Source organism: Periplaneta americana, chromosome 2, assembly GCF_040183065.1.
Source record: "Periplaneta americana isolate PAMFEO1 chromosome 2, P.americana_PAMFEO1_priV1, whole genome shotgun sequence".
NCBI lineage: Eukaryota > Metazoa > Arthropoda > Insecta > Blattodea > Blattidae > Periplaneta > Periplaneta americana.
In genome coordinates, this window is record NC_091118.1 from 194503398 (window position 1) to 194530500 (window position 27103).

A 27103-nucleotide genomic window follows, 5' to 3' on the forward strand; every position below is an offset into this window, starting at 1 on the left:
GAGGCAGAGGTGAAATTTTCGAACAAAACTGAAGAAAAAATTAAAATTTGGTTTTTTCCATTTTTATTAACTTTTGATTTGATATCCCGATGTTAGTTTTCGATTTTGTGCCCTTAAAAGTATGAAATTAAAACCAAGATAACTGTATTACTATATTATTCCCATAATAAACTAATACTTATCATTATTTATATACCTTCTCTGAACATATAAATAAAAAGAAATATTGAAAATTTCTTACAATATGGTGCATGGAGCATTTTATATCAAACGATATAAAGTTTTATAAAATTATTAATATTTACAGAACTATTGTACTTAGAAAGTTGAAACTTGGTATGTCCATTACTAATGACATACTCAGTATCCATGATCAATTTCAAACAAATCGGATAAATTTTGTGGATTTTGAAATATTCACCTCTGCCTCCCCTTAAGCATTGTTTTAGAAGTACTGCAGTTGCCTCGCTCAGTTCCTTTTAAATACTTGTAACTAGTGTGAACTGCTGGTAATTTGCAGTTTGGAAATGGGAAGGAAAATAACAGTTATGTAAATTAAAAGTGATAATATTATGAAACATTTTTATCGTTAGAGAAGTGAAATAAAATTCTGTCACAACTTACCAGTACTGTATCTTTATTATTGGCATCAGAAGAAAAAATAGATCAATCTCAAGGCTATGGACCTGTGAAATTTCTAACTTTTACATTTTTACACCAATTAATCTGAAACTTTTACAGCATATTTCTTACATGGACATGCAATACACAAAATTTCACTTTGATATTTCAATTAGTTTACTTACAATTAATTTTTGTTGTTTTTTAAAATACTGAATTATAATTGTCCCAATTTTCAAAAATTTTATATAATGTTTCTTTAAATTTATATTTAATTTACTCCTGATAGATGAAAATATGACAAATGCTTTTCATACTTTTACTTTTTGAGAAAAAAAAATATTTACCCTTTTAGTTGTTAACTGTTTAATTTTTTGAAACTTATAACAACCTGAACACATTGTGATTTGAATACTTTCGATAGCAGAAGAAAACACATGTGTCAGTTTACTTCACATGCTTTTGTGGACTTCTGTGCAACATTTCACTGAGAATGGAGGAAAACTGCATTCGTTAGAGCATTTTGAATGTTACAAAATGTTGAAAATTGAAAAATCGAGAAAACGGGTATCAAAGTACGGTATCAGAGCTCACGTTTACATTATGTTAAATAAAACACATTAATTAAACCAGCTATTTTACCAGGTATGCAGTTAATAATGCATCTAGTAACAATACAATAACATTTCCGAAACTAATAACGAAATTTACAGATACAGATAATGCAAAACTTTCACAGTATTGTTAGTCAAATACAAATAACTTTTATAACTAGTAAAATTACTGGCAAAAACGCACGAGATAAACAATGATATAGATAATAGATGAACACGTTTGCACTTTATTTAACAGGCCGATGAATCCAAGGCAGCAGCCTGAATAACACATGTTCATGTCCTGCACAGATCTCATGTATCGTTAATAAAAGCAACAATACTATAGCAACAGTGTAGCGATATTTAGTTGCCGCGAAATAAAACAAATATTAGACAAGATTAACAAATAGTGTTACATAATATGAAAAAAAAAAAATTAACTTTCTAAAAAGAACCGTGACTATCTCTGAATTTAATATAGTTAAATGGATAATAATGTACACATTTCAATCCAAGTTGTGTGCATTAGTTTTGAATTGGCAACATTACATTAAGATTTTGCACGGAACTTTAACTTGTGTTTTCGTGCAATTCTGCGCTTGATGGTTCCCTGCCTAACGTCTCCAACAACCCTGCCATCTAGCGAAATTTCTGCATTACTACGTTCTAGCGGGTGGAATGTTAACTACTGAGTCAAATTGAATTCGGCTCAAAGTCTGCCATAAGAAACGCATAGGCCTATAAACTAGAATCAGTAGCCTTCTGTACAATGTTATATGGAGATAGATAGTGCCACACCGAACTAGCTCCAACGTTCGGAGAAAAGCTTGCAAGAGTGCATCCCAATCTGTGCGCACACTTGTTCAGATGAAATACAAATAAAATGTGTATAAATAAACTATTACAACTGCTTTTTAGGATATTATTTTCTGTTTATTTCATTGGTGGTGCCATGGCGCGAAATATGAACTGAATGAAAAGTAAAATTAGTTAGAATGAAGAACAAAGTCTGTCAGAATGACAGCTGAGTGTCAGTTTAAAGGGCTGCAGCTCCATGCATGCATTGGTCCTTTTAAATACGTCCTGAGAGGCTTTAAATTGTCATAGGGGCAAAATAAGCATAGATTCAGAAAACTGAAACATTATTTTATCTTTTAGAATTACAAACAAAATTACCATTTTTAATGTCTTTTTTCGTTATTTTCACTGATCCATAGCCTTAAAAAGTAATAATCCGCGTACATTACGCATCCCACTTTTTCGGTGGTCGAAAAGGGTAAAAAATGGGGCGCAAATTACGCGAGCAAATAAGATATTGGCTGACAAGATTACGTGATTGTGCAAAAGCATTCTGAATGGGTTGTCTTTACATCAGACCAGCAATATAATGAAATATAACCCCAACAGAAACAATAAAACACGTCAGTTAGTTGTCCTGTAACTCACCAAGCGTTCGAACTGTGATCACCTTGCTGAGCATTCCATCGCCAAGAGCATTCTTTCCAACCACCTGAAACTCATATGTGGTACTGGAGGCTAGTCTATTTATTGTAACCTGCGTGCTACCAGAAGGCGTTACTGGAATTGTAGACCAGTCTGACACTCCAGCTTCTCTGTACCTGGAAATTAACATCATATTATCGTTGCTTTGTAATTTATATGGACTCAAAAGAGCATTTCCATTTACCAGAATCCTGCCAAGATTTTATTGGGTCATGTGTCTTGGATTACTGTCTGTCCTGCCTTAATGTCACCAATAATTTATCGCATTATGAACCTAGCATTATGGATTTCTGTGGGGTTCTTGCCACGGAAAGTTTCGATCTTAATGTACGATCTTTGATCTTCAACAGTAACAGTACACAAGACACGTGCAGGCTCCATTTTTAACTCTGTTTATTTAAACACAGAATACGCTATGAATGAAACAAAACACGTGCTTCTTCGTCAAGCTTTCAACTGGAACTGACGTAATTTTCACTAGTGTTGCTCCACTCAATCTGCAGTACTGCCAACCTGTGCATTATTTATGAAATAACCCTCGTACATACAATGGAACAAACAGTAGGTCCAATAGAAATATTTTAAAAATTCAACAACGTTTAATAAAATAACTATTAGACATAAAGAGTCATTCTCCAGATGCAGTGAAGCATCGTTTTTATTTTTTCAGTTGGTTACGGTATTTAACGACGCTGTATCAACTACTAGGTTATTTAGCGTCGATGAGATTGGTGATAGCGAGATGAGGCCGAAGATTCGCCATAGATTACCTTGCATTCATATTACGGTTGGGGAAAACCTCGGAAAAAAACCAACCAGGTAATCAGCCCAAGCGGGGATCGAACCCGCGCCCGAACGCAACTTCAGACCGGCAGGCAAGCAACTTAACTGACTGAGCCACGTCAATGGCTAAAGCATCGTGAAAAGTCATGTAAAGCACATGTGTTCTCATAGCCTAAAGAAAAAGCTCTCCAAATATAGATTTTTCAATAATTTTGGAAGATGCTCTCTGCCTTGCAGTTGGGATAAGCAGATATTTTTATATTTATGTTTTATTTTACATTACTGTACCCACCTGTGTAAGACTTCTCAAAAGAGATTTTGACATGATATTTAAAAATGTCCTTGTTAGTCACACTATCAGCAAAATAAATAATAAATTCCTCCTGATATGACTGAAGGCTTTGGAAAATTTAGTTTCTGGAAGAATGTTAAATAATATTCAAAATTTAACAATTTACCTACTCATATCTAAGGCTCGGAAGTTCATGGCCTAAAAAAATTAATAAGTATGCATCCAAATATGTCCTTAAAAAGTGAAAATATGCCAATAAATATGCACTAATAATAAACGAAATTAGGTTTCCTATAAAAGTACGAGTGTCAACAGGTATGAACTTAAATTACTCCTTAGAAGTTGAAGCAGAGTTTGTTCCATTGTCTAAAATCAGCGACCAAAGTGTGGCTGAGGTTTCCAATTGAGAAACTGCAACTGTTGTCCCCAAAGATGCTTTTCTATCGTGAAAACTTCTTTGCGCATCACATGACGTTATTGATATTAATTATTTCGCAGACAGAGATAAATCTTTTGGTGCGATGGAGGATTTTCCTTCGAATATCGCATAACTACTGGTATCCAGAATTTTCTAACAACAATGTTAGTCACTTTTTCCATCTCCCTGGAGGATAGGAAAGCACTGCAGCCTTAGGCTTATTGTGCAATCTCATTATTTGGGATGATTTTGATGTTCTTAGGACAGCTCCTCAAGTACGTGATTCACTGCTTTGTGCCATCTTATCGATTCGGCTATGACATCCAGTTCTGACGAACAGTAATGCCCCTGCATCTTCCCTGTTAATATGCCGTCTCCTCAGACAGATGGCATCTGTTCGCAATTCACGTGCTTGTGTTCTGCTGCATCCTTTGACTAAAAAGCCGCACCACTGAAGACTCTGCAACTCACCAAGGTGCCATCTGTCTGTGGGAGCTACACCCCTGGTCTACCGTAGTTCACTCTAAAAGAAGCTCTACGGCTCCCTGGAATTTGTGCAGCTCCCCAAGATAGATGACACCTGTAGACGAATCCCGGAATCATGTCTGCCACGATCTCCTTGGTCGACCTGTAACTATTAAGATGATACCGGTACATGAAATGATGCTAATGAAGGTGAAACGAGTCCGAGGTCCAATGCTGAAAGTTACCTAGCAATTCTGCTTCAAGTGGTTGAAGGAAAACCTCGGGAAAACCCAACCAAATACAGATCGAAAGGCAAGATCTAGTATTAAGCTACGCAAGAGAGAAAGGATGGGAGGTCAGAAACAAAGTTTGTTCCGGTTTGGTTAAATAATATTAGACGAATCTACGGACACGGAAATTCAATTCAGACTAAAATCTTATTTTCCCCCTCCATACCCACGGCGATGATAAGGTCACAGGTCAGGTCTTGCCTTTTCTACTATAACTTGTCCCAACCAGATTTGAACCCAGGTCCACTCATTTCATGGTTAGGCAAGCTATCTGTTACTTCACAGGAGCAGACGTCACTTTTTCCTTTACTTCTTGCCTTACACTGCCAGAGACAGGATTCAAATTAAATTTCGTTTCTTGAAAAGCTGCTAGAGACACATGTAAGGGAATGCCAATAGTTTCCAATGACGCAATTGCTTTTGGTAAACCAAAAAAATGAGCGGATATGCATACAAGATTCTCTTTCAATTCACTGTTTGCTACTATATTTTGAGCAGTCTCAGTAGATGTAGCATCACTCGAGTCCAACAAATTTGCTACCTCAACTGCTTGTAGATACTGAGCACAACATAGGGCCACATCAAATCATATTGCCCTTCAGGTTAACACTGGTGAAGATGGAAGTGGAATATTACATGCTACTGATCTAAATAACTGAACTCTTTGATGGGCGTTTAACAAGCATTTTCTTTATGGAGGCATGCAATTCAGCAACCTAGCACGTGATGTTTGATTGTTCGTATTTCATCATGGCGATTCACGTATTATATCACCTATACAACTACCTGCTTTTTGCGTTCATGAAGAAAAAATCTTGTGAACTTTATAAATATGTCATATAGGTCTTAAAGTATTGAAATGTTATTATGTATTTATAAAATGACGAAAATACTTAATTTTCTTTTGCACACATTCTGCTTTATGATTCGCCAAAGAGAATTGTCTGGCGTGGTGAGATTTGGGCTTCGTGATGATCCTGTTAAAAGTGAAGAAAAGTTCACAAGCCATCGAAAAAAATATTGAGGTTATCTTTGCCCAAATCAAAACGTGGGATGGATTTTGTTCAGTTTCTTGAAGTGCATTCTCCTTGACCAAAAGAAAAGTTTAGGATGCTTCTTCACACAGTTTTAAATCCAAATCTGATAGCTCACTGTAACACCACAAATGCCAAGGAAAATGAGCAAACGGATCTATCTGTGCAGAGACCATGGAAGAAAACATGCGGATGTTTTGGATCCGTAATAAGCAAGTAAAATCATTTTAAATCTATGTAGATGACTTTTAGCTCACTCAATAGTCAAATATGTTGTTGTTGTTTTCTAATGCCAGGCGTTTGACAATAAAGTCATTTGACCTCTTGCACTCCAATATTTTTCAAAGATATTATCATGACCAGCCACTGAAGCACAGATTTTGAGGTGTTCCGAATCCATTTCTTGGTTTGAGTTGCACAATGGGCAGTTAGGGGACTGATATATTCCAATTCTATGCAGGTGTTTGGCCAAACAATCATGGTCTGTTGCCAATCTAAATGCAGCTACAGACGATTTTCGTGGTAAATCGGGAATTAACTGTGGATTTTGATGCAGAGAGTTCCATTTTTTCTCTTGTGATTGTGTTATCAAATATTGTTTGTTGAAGTCTAAGTATGTAGATTTAATAAATCTCTTCACAGAGTAATATGTAGATTTAGTAACAGGTCTGTAAGTAGCAGTGCTGCCCTTCTTTGCTAAAGCATCCGCATTCTCGTTTCCCAGGATTCCACAATGGGATGGTATCCATTGGAATACAATTCTTTTATTGAGTGATATTAATTGAGAGAGCATTTTAGTTATTTCCACTGTTTGAGATGAAGGTGTGTGTTTAGAGACGATTGATAGAATAGCTGCTTTGGAGTCTGACAATATAACTGCATTCCTAAATTTATTGATGTGGCATAGAAGATTCCTGAGACATTCACTTATTGCAATGATTTCACCATCAAAACTTGTTGTTCCATATCCAAGAGATCTATAAAGTGAGAAGAGACAGCACGTAACACCTGCACTGGCACCTTGTTCTCTGGAGATCAAGGATCCGTCGGTGTATAAAGGAAGCCAGTTTTGTGGAGGGTACCTAATATTAATTGTCTCTAAAGACAATTGTTTCAGTATTTCAGTCAAATATGAGGATGACTAACAGAGGATGAGAAGCAATACGTAGGTACATTTTGTCTGGAGTATTCTAATTGAGGAAAAAGACCCTTTACATACTGTAAATCTATGAATCGGAACCACTAAAATCACTTCCATTCAGAAGGAAATGCTTTTAAGGAATATCATTAAACAATCCACCATCTATCACTCTCGCCCAGGCTTGAACCATCTATCTTCCGACCTAACGGTAATTACTTACGAGGCTTGGTACGATGGCACTAGGTAGGCTTATAGAACAGTACTTACCAGATGGTATAGTCTTGCTTGTAGTCGGGTCCTCCACTGTATCCAGGCAGCCACTGCAGTGTAACAGCTGTTTCACTAGCATTTGCAGACACGTTGTAAGGTGCGTGTGGCTGAGTGCCTTCTACAACTAACTGCGTTGCTGTGACAATTGTTGCCACTTCATTGGATGCCACACACTGGTAAAACCCAAAGTCTGTCCTTCGAAGGCCATTAATTGTTATGTTACCACCATTAACGCGAACACGATTTCGTTGAAGAGGAGAACCATCCCTCTGTCACAAACAACAGGAAAATGTTACACCAATATTCTGCTCATGATGAAGATGATGATGATGATGATAATAGTAGTAGTAATAATAATAATAATAATAATAATAATAATAATAATAATAATAATAATAATAATAATACAGTAAAATTCCATTCAACTGAACTAAGCTCAACCGAAACCCAGCTTAACAGAAAGTACAGAATAAAAAGACATCTCTACTTTTTTATACACAGTGTTCTATAAAAAAGTACTGTCTAAAATATAAACTACGTCTTATATTTTCCGTAGATCTGTCAATGCACAACAGTAACACAGCTACTGTTTTGTTCTTACCCCACATAAACGCTACAAATACCCTTTAAGAAATGCAGTAAGTAGACAAATCTGCTTTATTCATCCTCAGTTATGTTACAGAATCATTAACAAAAACAATAGTTATTTATGGTACTTGTGAGGTAAGTGCATCTTTATTGCACGAGTGGAAAGATTTAAGCACGAGGCATCAGCCGAGTGCTTAAATTACACGAGTGCAATAAAGATCACGCTCACAAGTACCATACGTAATTTTATCCATGACCATAACGAAAAATTCTGTTTTATAAAAGAAAATATGTTGAAAATAAGTCCGCATATAATCACATAGCATGGCATGGATTTTAGAATCGATACGTGTACTAGGTAGGTCATGATGTAGAAGGCCATGATTAGTGAAGATTGGTATCTAAGGCGTTGGATAATAACAAATTATAATTAATTATATAATTTTAATATATATTTTTTTCATTTTAAACGTGTATTTTCGTCTTTTTGAAGTTTCAGGGATTATTTAGATGTGTTTGCGGGACTAATGTGATTAAAATAATTTCACATTTTACTTCTGTAAACTTAAGAGAATATTAAAACGTAATTTATCATCGTGTCTGTTTAGCTCAGTTAACTAACGCGTGTTGTTTTAAAATTGAGAGGAGTTTGCACAAAACTCGTTATCTACAAAATCTTCTTTTTTTTTTTAAGACAACTCTTTTCTAAAATACACAATGGTAGATACCGAGTTTTGAAAAATCTCTTTTATTTCAAGATCAATTTACTGATATACTTACCAACTTTAGCTTAATTCTGATAGCACCATTGGATTCTCCTGACCCAAAAACATAAGGATACGCTAAAACCTCAAAATCGAAAAAAATGTAGATAACGAGTTTTGTGAAAACGCCTCTCAATTTTAAAATCCTATAAACCCAATTTCGCAGGTTCAAGTCTCCTTGCACCATAAAAAGGTAAATTATTACAAAATTAAAAAAAAAAAATACATATTAGATATGGATGCATGCACAAATTACGACGTAGTAGATACAGAAAAGAGAAGGAGATTGAGTGTATGTATATTTAAGAAATGGTAATAAAGAAGTAGAGGTAGTGACATCTAGTAACTAATATATTAACTTCTTGAGTAATAGTTGAATGGAAAAGTATACGTGTGTGCCCGGGTACTAGGAAAATACTAATGAACTTTGAGATAAAGTTCAAACTGTGATGTAAAGTCTTTATCTCACTAGTGGAATAAAGTAATGTTGAATAAAACCCTACTTTACAAACGCAAAAGTATTTAGTAAAGGCATGTTTTTCGTTATGGTCATTGATAAACATACAAATATACCACTTGAAAACAAAAGAAGACTAACCCGCTGCCATTGGATAGTCGGTTTTTGAGTGCCTTCAGTCTCTTGAGCATCACAGTGCATCTCTACCGACTCTCCCACTTTGCGTTGGTACAGGCTATCTGGCTCAATAGTGAACACTGGTGGTTTACGGACTAGTACTTCCATGGGGCCAGATGACCCCTGAGTTCCTTGTGCATTATAAGGAGTACACGTGTATCGGCCTTCATGGTCCTGGTTTACCTACAACACAAGTTCCTCCTTCACTGCCTTGTTACACTGTACACTACAATCTGAACTCATAGCCCCTCAATGTGGTAAAGAAAGTTTAACATAGCCATTGTTCAAACACAAGCAAACCATAATAGAAATAGTGCTCCAGTTGGTGATACAACAGCCGATCACTAAACAATAAAAGTACAAATTATGAATTATATTGCATTAATACAGCATGCATCTTCCAAAGTCTTGGTTGTATCTGTTATAAAACCAGCATGCCTCTAAAAAGGGAACTGTTGATGAGCTCATGTCGGAACCTTTCCTCAACCCATGCACATTGTTGGATCTTCACAACAGATAGACAAATATAAAAAAATTAGTTGGCTATACTAACTGTAAGGTGTGAAATTAAAGACTGAATAAAATATTATCGTCAAATTGAGTAGGCCTAAATGACCTCGCCTCACGTGTCACGTAACTATGGTTGCCAGATTTGCAAAATGAAAAAGTCAAAACAACATTTTTATATTGTGCTAATATCCTGTGAGGGGAGAAAAAAAGAACCGGTAATTTTGTTTTACTCATCGCTAGATAGTTCTAGTGATACTTCTCTGTTTAAGCTGTTTCCATCAACGTCATGTCATTTAAGAATTTGTTGTACAGTCTTAGAAAAGAGTGTTGTCGCACAGATGCTTTATAAGTCACAGAAAGGAGGCAGTGCACATGATCAGACATGTTGTTGTTTTCTAATGCCAGGCGTTTGACAATAAAGTCATTTGACCTCTTGCACTCCAGTATTTATCAAAGATATTATCATGGCCAGCCACTGAAGCACAGATTTTGAGGTGTTCCGAATCCATTTCTTGGTTTGAGTTGCACAATGGGCAGTTAGGGGACTGATATATTCCAATTCTATGCAGGTGTTCGGCCAAACAATCATGGCCTGTTGCCAATCTAAATGCAGCTACAGACGATTTTCGTGGTAAATTGGGAATTAACTGTGGATTATAATGCAGAGAGTTCCATTTTTTCCCTTATGATTGTGTTATAAAATTTTGTTTGTTGAAGTCTAAGTATGTAGATTTAATAAATCTTTTCACAGAGTAATACGTAGATTTAGTAACAGGTCTGTAAGTAGCAGTGCTGCCCTTCTTTGCTAAAGCACCTGCATTCTCGTTTCCCAGGATTCCACAATGGGATGGTATCCATTGGAATACAATTCTTTTATTGAGTGATATTAATTGAGAGAGCATTTTAGTTATTTCTACTGTTTGAGATGAAGGTGTGTGTTTAGAGACTATTGATAGAATAGCTGCTTTGGAATCTGACAATATAACTGCATTCTTAAATTTATTGATGTGGCATAGAAGATTCCTGAGACTTTCACTTATTGCAATGATTTCTCCATCAAAACTTGTTGCTCCATATCCAAGAGATCTATAAAGTGAGAAGAGACAGCATATAACACCTGCACCGGCACCTTGTTCTCTGGAGATCAGGGATCCGTCGGTGTATAAAGGAATCCAGTTTTGTGGAGGGTACCTAATATTGTCTCTAAAGACAATTGTTTCATTATTTCAGTGTTTACTTCTGATTTCAGTATTTCTTCTGTTAAATTTAGATTATATTTTATATTTAATAGAGTTAAAGGGTTTGGTTTAATTTGTAAGTTTTCTTTTAAATTCGGGATATTGACTGTACACTGTCGCACAAATATACATTTCAGCACTATTAACCTCAACATTTGTACACATTTGTAGTTCTACTTTCACCACACCCACACTAGTCTATTCCTAATATTCGTCCAAGGGGATTTCATTTTTGAAAGTCTTCTTTCATATTCTGGGTTGCAGTTTGTTACAGATATATATGCAAATTCCTGTAAAACTGTTACATATTCCTCTTTATCGGACGTACAGCAGACATCAATGAATAAAATTCAGGACAACTCTTTCGACTTAGTGGGGATCCGGGAGAGAGATGTAAGTTATGGCAAACAGTTGCTTTTGCTATGAAAAATCACGGCACGTATAGGCTTACACAACAATGAAGAATTACAAATATTTAAAAATTATATTCAAAATGCATCTAAGCTTCAGTCAAATTTACTTACTTTATTTCTCCCTGAATCTTTCTTTTTCGTTTATATTTTATAGTTCTTTCAAAACTTGCGTTTCACTCAAAAGGAGAATAACAGGCGTCTGGCTTATGTATTCAGGAGACATCATTTTTAAAGTTCAAAAGCAGGCTTAGAGTTGAAAGTTTAGCAAATTCTACACGTGACAGATGAGGATAAAGGATGGCAACTCAGCTAGTCCTTTCAACTAAATGTCGTTTCTTAATGTAAAATTTCAATTAAGTTTTCACACCATTGCAGTTAGTTTTTTACATTTGTGTGTCTGTTGTGGAGATTAATCGTGTGCAAAGTCTGAGGGGACAACATGAGCTCGTTAATAGTTCCCTTGTAAGACAAGTTCAAACATCACCTGTGACATTCAGCAAAGGCAAAGGCCTGAGAACGTGAGCAGAACTTAACCAAAGTGAGCTACCATTGTTTCTTGTGTTCCACACCATCGAAAATGCTATAGGAGCACCTTAGTCCTGGACAAATACTAAATTTTAGTACTGATTAGTATACGATTAAATTTTCAATTTGTACACGGCGCAGACACGAAACAAAAACACACAAATTGAAGCTGAAATTTCAAATATTTAACATATTAAAACCTGATCGTAGTTTTTTTATGGCCAACAATAAAAAGACTCCGAAGTAGCCTAGTTTATAGAAAAAAATTACGATCTAAATATGATAATAATTGAAGTGATAAGTAAGCTCGGCTGGAAGTGTTCTGAAATAAGTTTTAGTTGCACTTTTATATTTAATCTGGGAAGTGTGGCAGATCAACATACTCAAAGTAACCGTCCCTGCCTCTGGTAACTTATATGTGGAGTTTGAATATTTGTTAATAATGTGCTTAGCTCTAACCGATGTTACTTTGCTTGTAATTTCTTATTTTAAGCTGTTTCTTTTATCTGTCAATAAGTTAAATTTGAACAGAATGTAACTTACTGTAACATATTTAAAAAGATCTTTCTATGAAAGTTTGGGAAAAAATAAATAACCTACTTATTCAAAAATATGCTCATCTGCATATAAAACAAGCCCTAATTTTTATAAGCCAAAAATATTTTTTTTTTGCATATTGTATCCTATATCGCCTAAGAAAAAGGTGGGACAAAATTAAGACAATCTGCTGTAAAATTTACAATCCACTGTGGGGACAATTTCAAGCACGGTAAAGTACATTGTTATTACAGTGACACTGTTTTGTTACACTGCGGGGTTTTCATTTGCTGCATTGCTTGCACAGCTAGTATGTTTCCCGCCTGCTTCCACTAATGAACGCCACGCCATACAGTGACAGTTGCGAGTTAGTTTATCATCTGCACTCGTGTGTGAAGGTTGAATTAGTCGTGTTGTGTTGCGTGTGTTCGGCGTTGTTGCAATGCGATTTTCATTACGCGAACGTGTGTATATGCTTACTACAGAAAATCTTGTGCGAGAACATGACAGAACTTCCCTAACAAATTTCCAAATAGACTCGTGTCTAATGCCATTACAATAAGAAGGTTAGCCAAAAAAATTCATACAGACAGGTTCAGTAAATGATTGTAAAATACAAAGGATGAGACATGTTCTTACGGAAGAAAAATTAGACGAGATAGAACAGAGACTAGAGCACATCCCGCAAAAATCTCTTAAGAGTTGGCGTAGAAAACAGAAGCAAGTTACGAGTCCACTCATCAAGCAACAAAATTACTTAAATTAAAGCCATACAGAAATCCGGTATTTCAAAAGCTAAATGAACAAGATCCCAATAAGACGTTGCATTTTTGTAATTGGATTTTAGAAAAAGTAAATTCTGAGGAAATTGATCCGACATTAATTAATTTTTCTGATGAGACCAATTTTCATTTAAATGGACACGTATCCTCACAAAATCACAAGTATTACAGTCAGGAGAAACCCAATCTTGTACTCGAAACACCTTTGTACAGTGAAAAAATAGGCGTGTGGTGTGCAACGAACGCACACAGAATTATTGGGCCTATTTTTACTCAGGACACAATTACCAGCGAGCATTATGTCAATGAGATCCTTGACCCATTTTTAGGTGTACTGACTTACGGTGAATGTTCCTCAGTATATTTTCAACAAGACTCAGCCACTGCTCATACCGCCGAAGAATCCATGAGAGAATTGCGTCAAATTTTCGGAAGGAGAATTATCAGTAAAAATTTGTGGGCCCCACGAAGTCCAGATTTAACGTCATGCAATTTCTATCTATGGGGGGAGGGCACTTAAAAATAAGGTTTATGCGAAAAACCCGCATACGATAAATGGATTTAAAGACTATAATAATTATAAGAGGTGAAATCGAGTCAATCAGTGAAGCAGAACTTCTTAAAGTAATTAACACTTTCATAAAAAGGTGTCAACAATGTGTAGCAGTTGATGGGGGACATTTTCAACACCTTTTTTTCAGCTGGGTAAGTACAAATTCCTATACTGGGTGGCCGTTAGGCTGCAGATAAGCTCTTAGCGGTGGACGACGGGAAAATGAAAACTGTGCGGCTAAACAAAACAGTGTCACTGTATGATATTTACATATTTATCCATATATTTTGCCAATTTTGGCTACATATTGTTGTTGTTATTTAGTCAACTGTCCGACGATGGGTCTGAACTTCACAAGTCATATCAATAAGGCACCACTTATGAAGCAACTAAGCCAGGAGATAATGGGGTAGGCCGGCTTGTAAATCATTGTATTTTAGAAGTTGTAATATAATATTTTTAACAAATGCACCAACAATTTAAGATTTAAATTATAGTAAATAAAAACAAAAAAATAGTATGCTAAAACTATTAAATATGTTAAGCATACTAAACAATTAAATCATAAAATTAAGTTAAATAAATTCACCTCGTATGAGCAACACTCATGATCGGGGTTGAATCCTGGATTATAAATAGGAGAAAGAAGAAAAATGTGAACAAAAAATATACATAATTAAAACAAGATTAGTCTAGATTACAAATAATACATAATAAAATAATTTTTTTAGTAGGTTATTTTACGACGCTTTATCAACATCTTAGGTTATTTAGCATCTGGATGAGATGAAGGTGATAATGCCGGTGAAATGAGTCCGGGGTCCAACACCGAAAGTTACCCAGCATTTGCTCATATTGGGTTGGGGGAAAACCCCGGGAAAAACCTCAACCAGGTAACTTGCCCCGACTTGGAATCGAACCCGGGCCACCTGGTTTCGCGGCTAGACGTGCTAACCGTTACTCCATAGGTGTGGACAATAAAATAAGTAATTACAATTGAAAGAATTTATTACTAATATTCGTAAGTAAATAATATTAATAATTAGGAATTAATTATCTACCACTATGTTATTCCAGACCTCTATGATGACTGTAAAGGTAGTCAGACGTCCTGATGCAGAAATTTATTTATACATAATAATTTATTTAATTACAAGTTTAAATTTAACAGTACTTATATTTTCTAAATCAGGGTATGAAATTATTAGTTTTCAGTCATAATTGGAGCCTTGTTTCATATGAACAGCTGTTATACTTTTCGACTCTGTGAAATCAAATAGGGCAATATGTTATTATCGACAAACTTTTACAAAGGAATTAACATGTCATAATTTTTTTACCGAAACAATAATAAGTAAAACGCTTTCCAGTCTAAATTTTAATAAATCGTGTTATACTGTCTTAGGAATTTTCGATTTTCTTGTTGTAGTAATGTTTATTAAGCGTCTAGCTTCCATACTTTTCGGATAAAAATGGAATCATATTAGAATAAATATGGTAATGCATATTTTATTAATCTGCCTTCGCTTCACGTAAGAAACAAGATAGCTACACAATACAACTTTTTACCCGAGTGAAGAGCAAGGAGCCGTTGTTCATTATAACAATCTCTTCGGTCTGGTACGGCTCAAGTAGGCGCTTGTCTTTGGTCCAGGTGACGTACTGCAATGGAGGGTTTGCTTTGATGTAACATTGCACCACGCCGGCCAGACGGAAAGGCAGGAACTGCACTGTGGGAGTGAAGGTCACCTTGGCTGGGTCTGTGAATATAGATGGAGAAGTCGTCATGGAATTATGGGTACAACAAGAAATTAATGGAATACAACAGTTCTAAAGACTAATTTTCTGCAAAAATATTAAGTAGTAAAAGTTCACCTAGTATAGGACGTATAGCACGTATGGGCAAATCCAGAAATGCATATAGAGTGTTAGTTGGAAGATTGGAGGGAAAATGACCTTTGGGGAGGCCGAGACGTAGTAGATGGGAGGATAATATTAAAATGGATTTGTGGGAGGTGGGATATGATGGTAGAGACTGGATTAATCTTGCTCAGGATAGAGACCGATGGCGGGCTTATGTGAGGACAGCAATGAACCTCTGGGTTCTCTAAAAGCCATTTGTAAGTAAGTATAGGAATTACACTGGCAGTATACATTCTGGTAATCAATTGTTTACGATTTATTCAGTTGAAACTGATGTCAATGACTATGTTTTGTGGGTACTGGTATATTCAAATGACAACAATAACTACGGACCGGGTTTTTATGTAATATCAAGGTGTGAAATATGTACATATTTATGTTAGAAAAATAAGCTGAATATGTACCAAAATATGTAAAATCATGAAAATATTTAATATCAATATCTGCGCTGGTTTGTATTGTTAAGCCTAGATATTTGTAGTCTGATATTAATTTTAATTTTCTTTTCTTCATGACGATTTTCACTGTTTCTGGTGCTCTTCCGCAGTTTCAGAGTATCATCATTTCTGTCTTGTTCACATTTATATCAAATTTTTTTTTATTGCATCATTTTACCATGATGTTTATTGTTTCTTGTAACTTTGTAAGGTCTTTAGACCCTACTACTATGTCGTCTGCTTATGCATATGAAATTATTCCCTTTTTGATTTTTACAATACAAAGTAATTGTATGAGAAAGGTTGCCTTTTGTTCACTCATATTTACAGTGGGCGGTAAGGGGTGAGTGCCTCTTTTACTTCCTGGAACTAACATGTTATGTTTCGTCCCGAAATATATCCTTTCTCGGGTAGGTAGAAAGGCTTTTCAAATCTGTGTACAGTAAAACCTCGATAAGACGCGCCTGCTTATTACGCTATCCCATGTAATACGCTTTTTTTGTCCGGTCCCTGCACATTTCATATATAACGCCTTTATAAAATACCCCGTTTGTTGCGCTAAAGTCCCGCATAATACGCTGTTTTTGTGGAATATTTTCGATGTAATTTTCAGCAATGTACTGTAACAGCTATTAAACACCTTGGTCATTGAACTCACTGGTGCCATTAATCTGAAAAGTATTGGTATTCGACCCTTTATCTGCGCATTTAAACCTTCATACTTCATACCTTAGTATACCTCACCCTCTTGCTAACCCTCGCTCTCAAACAACATTCCTCACTCGGCCGTAATAAAATTCTGGAAATTTTTACTTGTCAGTTTGTTGTCCTTAGTGTATTGAAGTGTCTGTAAATGTGATTACAATGAGTGTTAAATAAAAAGCGCTTTCTGTGTTGGAAAAATTGGAAATCTTACGAAAGTACGATGAGAACAGTACTCTTACTCAGAAACAACTCTCTGATGCATTAGGAATCCCATCATCGACATTAAGAATGACAATAAAAAATCGCGACTCAATCACTACAGCTGCGACGTCGGGAGGATGTAATCGCTGGAAACTGAAGTGTGGTAAACATGAGGACTTGAAGTACTCGCACACGGCAAACAACTATAAATTACTTTTTTTTTTTCGAAAGAATTAAGCACAGTACATATTGTAAATGTCTTTGACGTACAGTACAGTAATTACATAATGGAGTAATACTGTATTACCTTTCATGAATCAGTATTTCTATAAAGAAAAATGCTAACAAATACTATACAAGTCAAAATTAGTATACCCGCCTAATACGCGGTTTACACCCGGCCCCTTGAACAGTGGCTTATCGGGGTTTTACTGTATTTCAAATTGCAAACTTCCCCAGCAGAAGTTTTCTTTTTTCTTTTAAAGAAGTAAAAATGAATAAAAACCCTAAATATGTAGATTTATGTAATACCAAGCCATAATATGTAATGTGGGGTAAATATATAAAAATATGTAGTATCAAATTTTAATATATTAATGGTAATTACAAGATTCGCAAAGATTTGTTATTTATATACGGTTAGGTGGAAAGGTTTTTTTTTAAGTAGGTTATTTTACGACGCTTTACCAACATCTTAGGTTATTTAGCGTCTGAATGAGATGAAGGTGATAATGACAGTGAAATGAGCCCGGGGTCCAGCACCGAAAGTTACCAAGCATTTGCTCATATTGGGTTAGGTGGAAAGGAATATAATATGTAATTACATAAAAATCCGGTCCCTAACAATAACACAGAATGTCCATAAAATTCCAATACCAGTTCAGAAGGCCATTACGTTGCAGTCATATGAGGTAGGCAGTATGGTCTTTTGCAATGTGTTGTCCTACTCTGAAAGTTTTATTTAGTGTGCATTGCAGAATTTAAATGAATAAAAATTGGGATAAGTTGTATCGGAAACACAGCCGCAAGTTTTGTGCTTGAATACGTCTCTGGGATGGGATATTGAATGTAGGGTATCTGTTGCTGATACGCATGCTCTCATTCGTGCTTCATATTATAAATAATACAAAAATAAATTTATTCCCATTAAAAACACTTTTACAATTATTATTATTACAAACATAAATCCTCCCTGAAGAAGTAAGACTTGTTCTCAGGGAGCTACCGTACCCAAACATACTTAATAATGATAAACGTAATTACAAGAAACATTGTGAATTTTCTCTATTCACTCAAGTTCACTCGCGAATTTTTCCAGTTTAACTAATCGATTGCTGATTGTTGCTCAATTAAGAATGTAGCCCGGTTCGTTACGAATCGTTTGACACTACTGCAAACGTTCTATCGCTTCTCATTCTCGAGTTACACTGTCTCAGTTGTCTTGCGACCTGCCTGCCAATTCATGCCTCAACTTCCTCCTCCCGAGTATCGCTAGATAACATCACCTGCTTCAACTCAAGTTCATGTTGGACATTTTGATCCTTGATCTGTCGATTGGCATTTACTTCATTGGAATAGGTCGTGTAATTGAGAAATTATAGGCTCGACAAAATTGGCTGAAAATGTCTCGGTCGACTTTATGGGATGGCACCCTAGTACTGAATGAACTCATAGACATATACACATCAAAATTATCGACACCAAAAAAAAAAAAAAAAGGCTGCCTGCGTCTTCAGGTATGCTGAATCTAAGCCACCAACTACTGTTTAACAACAATTTTGCCTTCAATATGGAAGGATCCTCACTCAAAATTAACAATCTGAGATAGATGAAGAATTTTTAAGAGACAACTGACTTGTCTCAAAGTGGACGACCATGTGACTATTGACAATGTGTAGGCTGCATTCCAACGCAGCCCTCAGAAGTTGATTCGTCGAGCTTCATGTAAATTGCAGCTGCTGAGGTCAAAGATCCATAACATCCTACATAAGCGATTACACCTTCATGCTTACAAAGCACAAACATTCAAGCTTTACAGCCAAACAACTGTTCTCTGTATTATGCATTCGATTGTTTCATGCTGAACTCAATTAAATGAAGACAATGTGTATTGGTCCCTACAAAAGGTGTTGTTTTTTGACGAAGCCACTTTCTATGTGTCAGAATGTGTTAACTGCCATAAAGTTTGGATGTAGAGTTCTGAAAACTCACACAACACTGGTGAACATATTCGTGATAGTCCAAAGACGAATGTCTAATGTGGCTTCATACATGAAAGAGTGATAGTCCCATTTTTCTTTGCTGAGTATAATATTACGTGGGTAATTTACCTTGATATGCTAAAACAGTACCTGTTTTCTCCAGGTAGTGGAGTTGGATCCATCTGTATATTTTTAACAAGATGGTGTGTCCCTACATTGATGCATAGCAGTTTGGGATATTTTGAATGAACAATTTCTTGGGAGATGGATAGGCAGTGACTGACCAATCACTTGGCCCCCATGATCTCCTGACTTGGACTATGTGGGATACATCAAGGAATGTGTACAGAACGCAAGTTAATGATATTGCTATACCTTTCGTGTAAAACTAACTGAAGCTATCCGAACTATCAGTATCAATATGCTGACCTATACATGGCAGAAGTGAATTTTTGCCTTGATGTCCAGAGTGTCACCAGGACAGTGCATGTTGAGGTGCATTGACTGTACATACTATACTTCCAGAACAGCAAAACGTTTATATATTATTTTCACTATTATTACACAATTTTTAACTTGAAATGTTTGTAATATTACATGTGAACAATGTTTTAAGTTTGAAAAAAAAAAAAACATTTCTATACTGTATAATAAAATATTTCAAAATCACAGTGTCCTAGTTCATCCTAGATTGTTTTTAGCTTGCCATGTCCTCGGTCTCAGAAATTTCATCTCATAAACCAATACAAATACCCCAAAATCTCGCAACGTTTTCTATACCATACATACTAAATACATAGATACATATATACTTAGTGAATTAGAGGGCACTCTTTGTAGATTATGCTTCTAATGAAATATATATTTTATTTCAGTTACGCTCTTATTTAAAGTGTATAACAATTTGCAAATGCACCTCTTTTCTTTTTTGGTTACACCATTGTAATAATCATTACTGTTTTATACTTACGTGAAAATTCCTGTTCAGTGACTGGAATAAATAGTCCTCTTATTATAGTAACTAATAAAATTATTGCTGTTGAAATTGTAGACCTTACACATCACACGAAAAAAGAAGCTTTTAAATTCCAGTCACCTAAAAGCCGTAAGTGATTCTTCAGAATCGTAAAATAAATAACAATTTCAACAGGGGTGTACTTAGAATTTCTTTCTAACGCGGAGCTTTAATAAAGTTTTTGTGCTTAACCAGAAAATTATATAGTGAATCTTCGATCCTGCTACATACAACTCACGGAATAAAAACATCAATTTTTTTTATTAATCATGGAGCAATAACTAAATATAGGACAGAAAGAATACCACGGATATCTGATTGAAGAAATCATATCTTTTTAGCGCTAGCAATACAAAGGTATTTTAAATAACATGCAGTATCAACGGGAGGAGAGGGGTGTGTATTTTGTGACCATCACAAAAATGTTTAATTTTGAAAGATTTGTAATCAGCAAATAGTAAGTACTATAATAAAAGAGAAAATTTGAAATGTCATTGTATATTTCCGAACAATTACTTCAACAAGGGGAGGATATTTCTTGTCAACCTTGATATATTTTCATATTTTAGTAAAACTATCAGTGAAAACTATTAAACAATAACACAATAAGATAGAAGGATCCTTAACTGACAATAAATAATATTTTCATATTTTTAATACTGAATATCAATTATATATTTAAAATGTAAATTTTGGAAAAGGTGTGCACAAAGCATGCACCTTCCCCCCCCCCCCCATGGGTATTGCTAGGGGCTAAAGGTCATTTACCTGTGATGAAGATGTCCAATCGTAATATCATTGTTTATTTTCATTTATTCCAACTCCTACTTTTTTTTTTTTGGAGGGGGAAGGTGACTTAAAATATTACTACACAGGTACGTCTTACACAGTAATGAAAAAAGCAAAATCTAAGCTCAAAAATTATGACTGCCGGTATTTTTTTTTACCTTGTACAGAGGAGGGACCTGAAGGTTTGCACTGCACCCTGAGGCTTATTGTGGTTATCACTTCAATTCTGCTTCAATTGGTTCAGGGAAAACCCCGGAAAAAAATCTCAACCAGGTAACTTGTCCCAACCAGGATTTGAACCCGGGTCTGCTTGTTTCACAGTCAGACGTGCTAACCATTACTCCACAGTAGTGGACGGAGGATAACCTTACTCCTCACCCCTGCGGTGGTTGAGTGGTCAGACCTCTAACCTGTCACGCAAGCGGTCCTGATCAGGTCTGGGATTTTTCATTGAAAAATCGATAGTGACACTTGTGGTGGACAAGGTCGCAGTTGGGGTTTTTCTCGGGGTTCTCCTGTTTTTTCCCCATATTAGGCATTTATATCATTCTGTCACCATTTCTTCATCATTCCATAGAATTCCCTGATCGCAGGCTGGCGATGCACGGAGGGGGCTGGCCTAGAGATGAGGGGGGGTTGCCTGTCGATACCTGGGTACGCAGCAAACCTTAGTGTAGTCAGCCGGTGTGGGTTTGGGAATGCGCCTATAATCTTTTCGCTGTAAGAAAAATCCTAATGTAAACAATAGCACGTGACTGAAGTGAGGCTTCATTGGCCGCTGTTTGGCGCCATAGATTCTCAGTACGTGTTCCCGCCTACTGTTGTACATTGTTTCATGTTAAACATTTCCCGTTACTCGTCAAGTAGGAATAACATCACTACTATGCATTCATTTGCTTAGGAAACATTTACTTTATAATTACTGTGGTTAAAACTCATTTAACTTGTTATATACATTTAAGACTATTTGTTTTTCTCTGCTATTGAGAGGGTTTCTACTCTTAAGTTTAATAACATAACACACCGAGGATGCAGAAGCCATACTTCAGTACCACGTGCTTACAACGTGAACAACTACGAGCTCAAGTGATGCCACCTTGTTACAAGAACAGACTACCTCGGTGTTACTGTTTGTATTCATCCGTGTTCATAGCACATAATAAAATATAAAAGTGCTTTTCTTTTACATATCGTTTTACATATGAGTGAAGTTATATGTTTCATTGTATTTAACAATTAGAATTTAATTTTTTATTTTCATATAATACAAGATGATGGTTTTCAAATACAGACTATATTTTCCTGCATCGTGTGAGTGTTTCAGCTGTGAGCCAATCACGGGTATGACAGCCACGTGCTTGTGTTTACTTACAAATGGCTTTTAAGGAACCCGAAGGTTCATTGCCGCCCTCACATAAGCCCGCCATCGGTTCCTATCCTGTGCAAGATTAATCCAGTCTCTATCATCACACCCCACCTCCCTCAAATCCATTTTAATATTATCCTCCCATCTACGTCTCGGCCTCCCTAAAGGTCTTTTTCCCTCCGGTCTCCCAACTAACACTCTATATGCATTTCTGGATTCGCCTATACGTGCTACATGCCCTGCCCATCTCAAACGTCTGGATTTTAAGTTCCTAATTATGTCAGGTGAAGAATACAATGCGTGCAATTCTGTGTTGTGTAACTTTCTCCATTCTCCTGTAGCTTCATCCCGCTTAGCCCCAAATATTTTCCTAAGCACCTTATTCTCAAACACCCTTAACCTATGTTCCTCTCTCAGAGTGAGAGTCCAAGTTTCACAACCATACAGAAGAACAGGTAATATAACTGTTTTATAAATTCTAACTTTCAGATTTTTGGACAGCAGACTGGATGATAAGAGCTTCTCAACCGAATAATAACACGCATTTCCCATATTTATTCTGCGTTTAATTTCCTCCCGAGTATTATTTATATTTGTTACTGTTGCTCCAAAGTATTTGAATATTTCCACCTCTTCGAAGGATAAATCTCCAATTTTTATATTTCCATTTCGTACAATATTCTGGTCACGAGACATAATCATATACGTGCTTGTGTTTACATTAGGATTTTTCTTACAGCGAAAACAGTATAGTTTGAGGATTAGAGCAATAGACCTTAACAGGTCGCAGTGCTGGGCCATAGTGCCCCCTCCCGTAAATTCAATTCAAACCTTACTCCTCTCCCCACATCGGTATGCCAATGTGTTCAGTCAGGAATATTATTACACAGGCTCTTCTTATACCGTAATGAGAAAGCAAAATCTAAGCTCAAAAATGATGACTACAGGCTTAATGTTTAAGTTTTAATTCAAACTTTAATGTGCAGAATGTACACTTACACTCAACATTGAGGTAAGCTGCTGCAGACTGGGGCTCGCCAATGCCGTTTGTGACCTCACAGAGGTACTGGCCCGAGTCGTCAGCGCTCACAGGGTTCACAATGAGGGACCCATCTCGACGGATTGTGACACGAGTCTCCAGCGCCGCCACTTCCTTCACTGGAACCGCCTCGCGGTACCACTTGACCGTCACATTGCCAGGCAGGGCCTTGGCCTCGCAGGAGAACTGCACTTTCTCTCCCTCCAGCTTCGTCTGGTTGGTCGGTGGCACCATGATCACTGCTCCGCCTGCAAACACACATGTTCAGCCATAGAGAGGCAGGGCTGACTGTCTTTGGTCGCCAGGTATGCCATAAATGGGGCCCTTCCTTCTTCTTTAGTGCTGTATTACCGATAACATAAAGATCAGAAGTGAGTACTGCCTTAAAAACCACTGAATTCTTTATCATATAGAATTTATCACACAATGATGTTATTCAGTGATGAAAGAAACCAAGAATAAGAGGGGTTTTCTACTGGAGCAACTCTTAACCGCAACTCAACTGTACTGCAACTCAACTACTGCTAATTCAGTTGATCAATTGACGGAATATGTATGATAAGAACTTTCTTGTATTAAATTTTAACGTATCTTGTTAACATGTTTCGACCTATTTTCGGTCATCTTCGGAACTGGTCGTTGTTGGTCTTGGCGCCTCTTGTTTCCTATGTGGGTGCGTTCGTAGTGTAGAGTCAAAGAGTGTATGTGTTTTGAAATTGAGTTGTGTGTTGAGAATATCGTTGGGATGTGTTTTCGTGTGTCTGTATATTTCATATTGTTCTAGCGTGTTGAGTTTCTGACTTTTTGGTTGGATGTGCAGTATTTCCATGTCTGTGTTGATGTCTCTGTAGGTGTGGTTGGCATTTGTGATGTGTTCTGCATATGTGGAGATGTTTTGTAATTTTGTTATGACTGTTATGTGTACTTTGTAACGTGTTTGAAATGATCTGCCTGTCTGTCCTATGTAGAAGTTGTTGCAGGTGTTACATTTGAGTTTGTATACGCCTGTGTGGTTGTATTTGTTTGTTTGTGTGTTGAGATGTTTTTGTAGAGTGTTATTTGTTCTGTATGCGATGTTGTAATTTTAATTTCTTGAATGAGGTTGCAATTTTATGTGTGTTTTTGTTTTCGTATGTTAATGTGATGTATTTTTTGTGTTCTTGTGTTTGTGTTGTATTCTTCTATTTTTTGTGGTTTGTTTTGTCTTACGTATTATGTTGTCTATTATGTTGGGGTTGTATCCGTTTTCTTGTGCTAAGTATTTGATTGTGTTTAGATCTTCGTTGTAATCCTGTTGTTCATTGGTATGTTGAGTAGTCTGTGTACCATTGTTCGGAATGCAGCTTGTTTGTGTTGTGTGGGGTGGTTGGATGTGTTGTGTATGTGTGTTGTTGTTTTTCTGTATACTTTGAATGTGTGTTTGTTGTCTACTTTTGTTATTGTGATGTCTAGAAAATTTATGGATTGTTTTCAATTTCTAATGTGTAGTGTAGCTTTGGGTGTATTTTGTTTATGTGCTGATGTAGGTTTTGGATCTGTCTTTTGTTTCCTTTGTATAGTATTAGTATGTCATCTACGTATCTGTGCCAATATATGATGTTGTCTGCATGTTTGTTGTTGTCTTTGTTTAGTATGTATGTCTGTTCTATGTGGTGTAAGAATATTTCTGCTAGTATGCTGTACGTTAAAATTTAACACAGGAAAGTTCTTATCATACATATTCCGAAGTGATACAGTGTTAAAAGTTGTGTAATCAAGATGTATGATCAACTGAGTTGATAGCAACTAGGTGTGTTGTATATTTTGGGGAGTGCAGTTGACAGTTGTTGTTCATATGTACAAAATGGCGTGCTTACAAGCTAAACATATTGTTGTTGTTTTCTGAAGCCAGGCATTTGACAATAAAGTCATTTATCCTCTTGCACTCCAATATTTTTCAAAGATATTGTCATGAACAGCCACTGAAGCACAGATTTTGAGGTGTTCCGAATCCATTTCTTGGTTTGAATTGCACAATGTGCAGTTACGGGACTGATATATTCACAAGCTAAATATAATATCTAATTTGCAGTCACTAAACTCAAAGTATTTCTGCTGCAAACAGACAAGAATCTTCAACGTAATTAAGCTATAACTACAACTCAATTCTGATTCAGTTGCGGTTGAGAGTTACACTTGGAAAATTTTCTATGACTATGTTGTTGTTTATGTACATCATCACAGAAAATGGCAATTATATTTTTCCTCGCATATTAATCTTTCTAGACTTAAATAATGTGTGTTCCTAACATGTTAGTAAACAAGTCCATTTTAATGCTGGTATCACAGTTCTATCTGAAAAGTAACTTAAAATTTGTTTGAGGAAAGTGTCGGAATGTTTTCTGTTACAAAGGAACAGAAATTATTACCGGTACAAATAATTTACAAAGAAGCTTCATCAATACTTATGAAGTAAAAGTAATATAAAACAAACAATTTATTATTATTATATATTTCCAAAAATTCATTATGACGTCAGTGACAGAAATGTCAAAACAAAAGACTTGAGTACAGGTACCACTGGTGATACAAGCCAAATAATTAAAATGCCAGATAGAAAGAAATTGCTTATTGTAACGGAAGTATTATATATTTTAATGCAAATATTGTAAATTGCCTTTTACAAGAACATACAGTAATGGAACTATTTCAAGTACTTTTCAAAATATAAACATGTTCAAGTTCTGAATTTTCGCATGTTACAAATTTTCATTGAAATGGATTAATTTTAGTAAGTACTTTAAGAAGTAAGAAGATATGCCGAAGATATAATATGTTTTATCCAGATCTCATCCACTGATGGCATTATAAAATCTTAAATTATAAATTTACGAGATATTTTTTTTAATACAGCAGTTCATAAATATTATTGCTGTAAGTATCTCAAAATTATTTATTCAATCCTTGAAGCATATTCAGAAAGTATACTGAAAAATATATATTTTATTACTAACATTATTCTTTCTTACAATAAAATTTAAAAGTATGACAGTTGAAGTATACAGAGATTTTGACAGATTTAAAGTGTTTATATGTCTGTAACGTCCTGTTTATTACAATATAGGTGATATTTTATTATTCTTGTATAGGAATAATGTTAAGAATCACCAAATCAAGATAAAAAAGAACATTTATTTATACAAATACTCATTAAGCTCCTAAAATGCGAGTATCTCACTTCTTTGAAGACAAGGAAGGACCCATAATACTCGAGTGTTATAAAATGGCAGGTATTCTTTATAAAAAATTCTTCAAAAAGAAAATAGAATGTCTAAAATTTCAAAAGCTGAATAGAAGGGTATGTTCAGTCTATAGAACATGCTTCCGGGTATACCCTTTCATGCAGTCAGAGAAATCAGTTGATATAATTAAATTTTATATTATGAATTTGCCTATTTAAGGAATAACATAACATTTAAAATGTTTATTTC

General features: G+C 35.7%; 1 protein-coding gene across 10 annotated transcripts in view; it reads right to left on the reverse strand.

Annotated features, from left to right (window-relative positions):
• tutl (immunoglobulin superfamily member turtle) overlaps window positions 1-27103 on the reverse strand; it is a 985149-nt gene that overhangs the window by 67655 nt on the left and 890391 nt on the right. For all 10 annotated transcript variants that reach the window (XM_069819242.1, XM_069819241.1, XM_069819243.1 and 7 more), the window contains 5 exons: window positions 23594-23881; window positions 15527-15717; window positions 9364-9582; window positions 7411-7682; window positions 2664-2836 (listed from right to left, as the gene is read on the reverse strand). In XM_069819242.1, coding sequence (XP_069675343.1) covers window positions 2664-2836; window positions 7411-7682; window positions 9364-9582; window positions 15527-15717; window positions 23594-23881 — 1143 coding nt within the window. The remainder of the gene's footprint in view (window positions 1-2663; window positions 2837-7410; window positions 7683-9363; window positions 9583-15526; window positions 15718-23593; window positions 23882-27103) is intronic.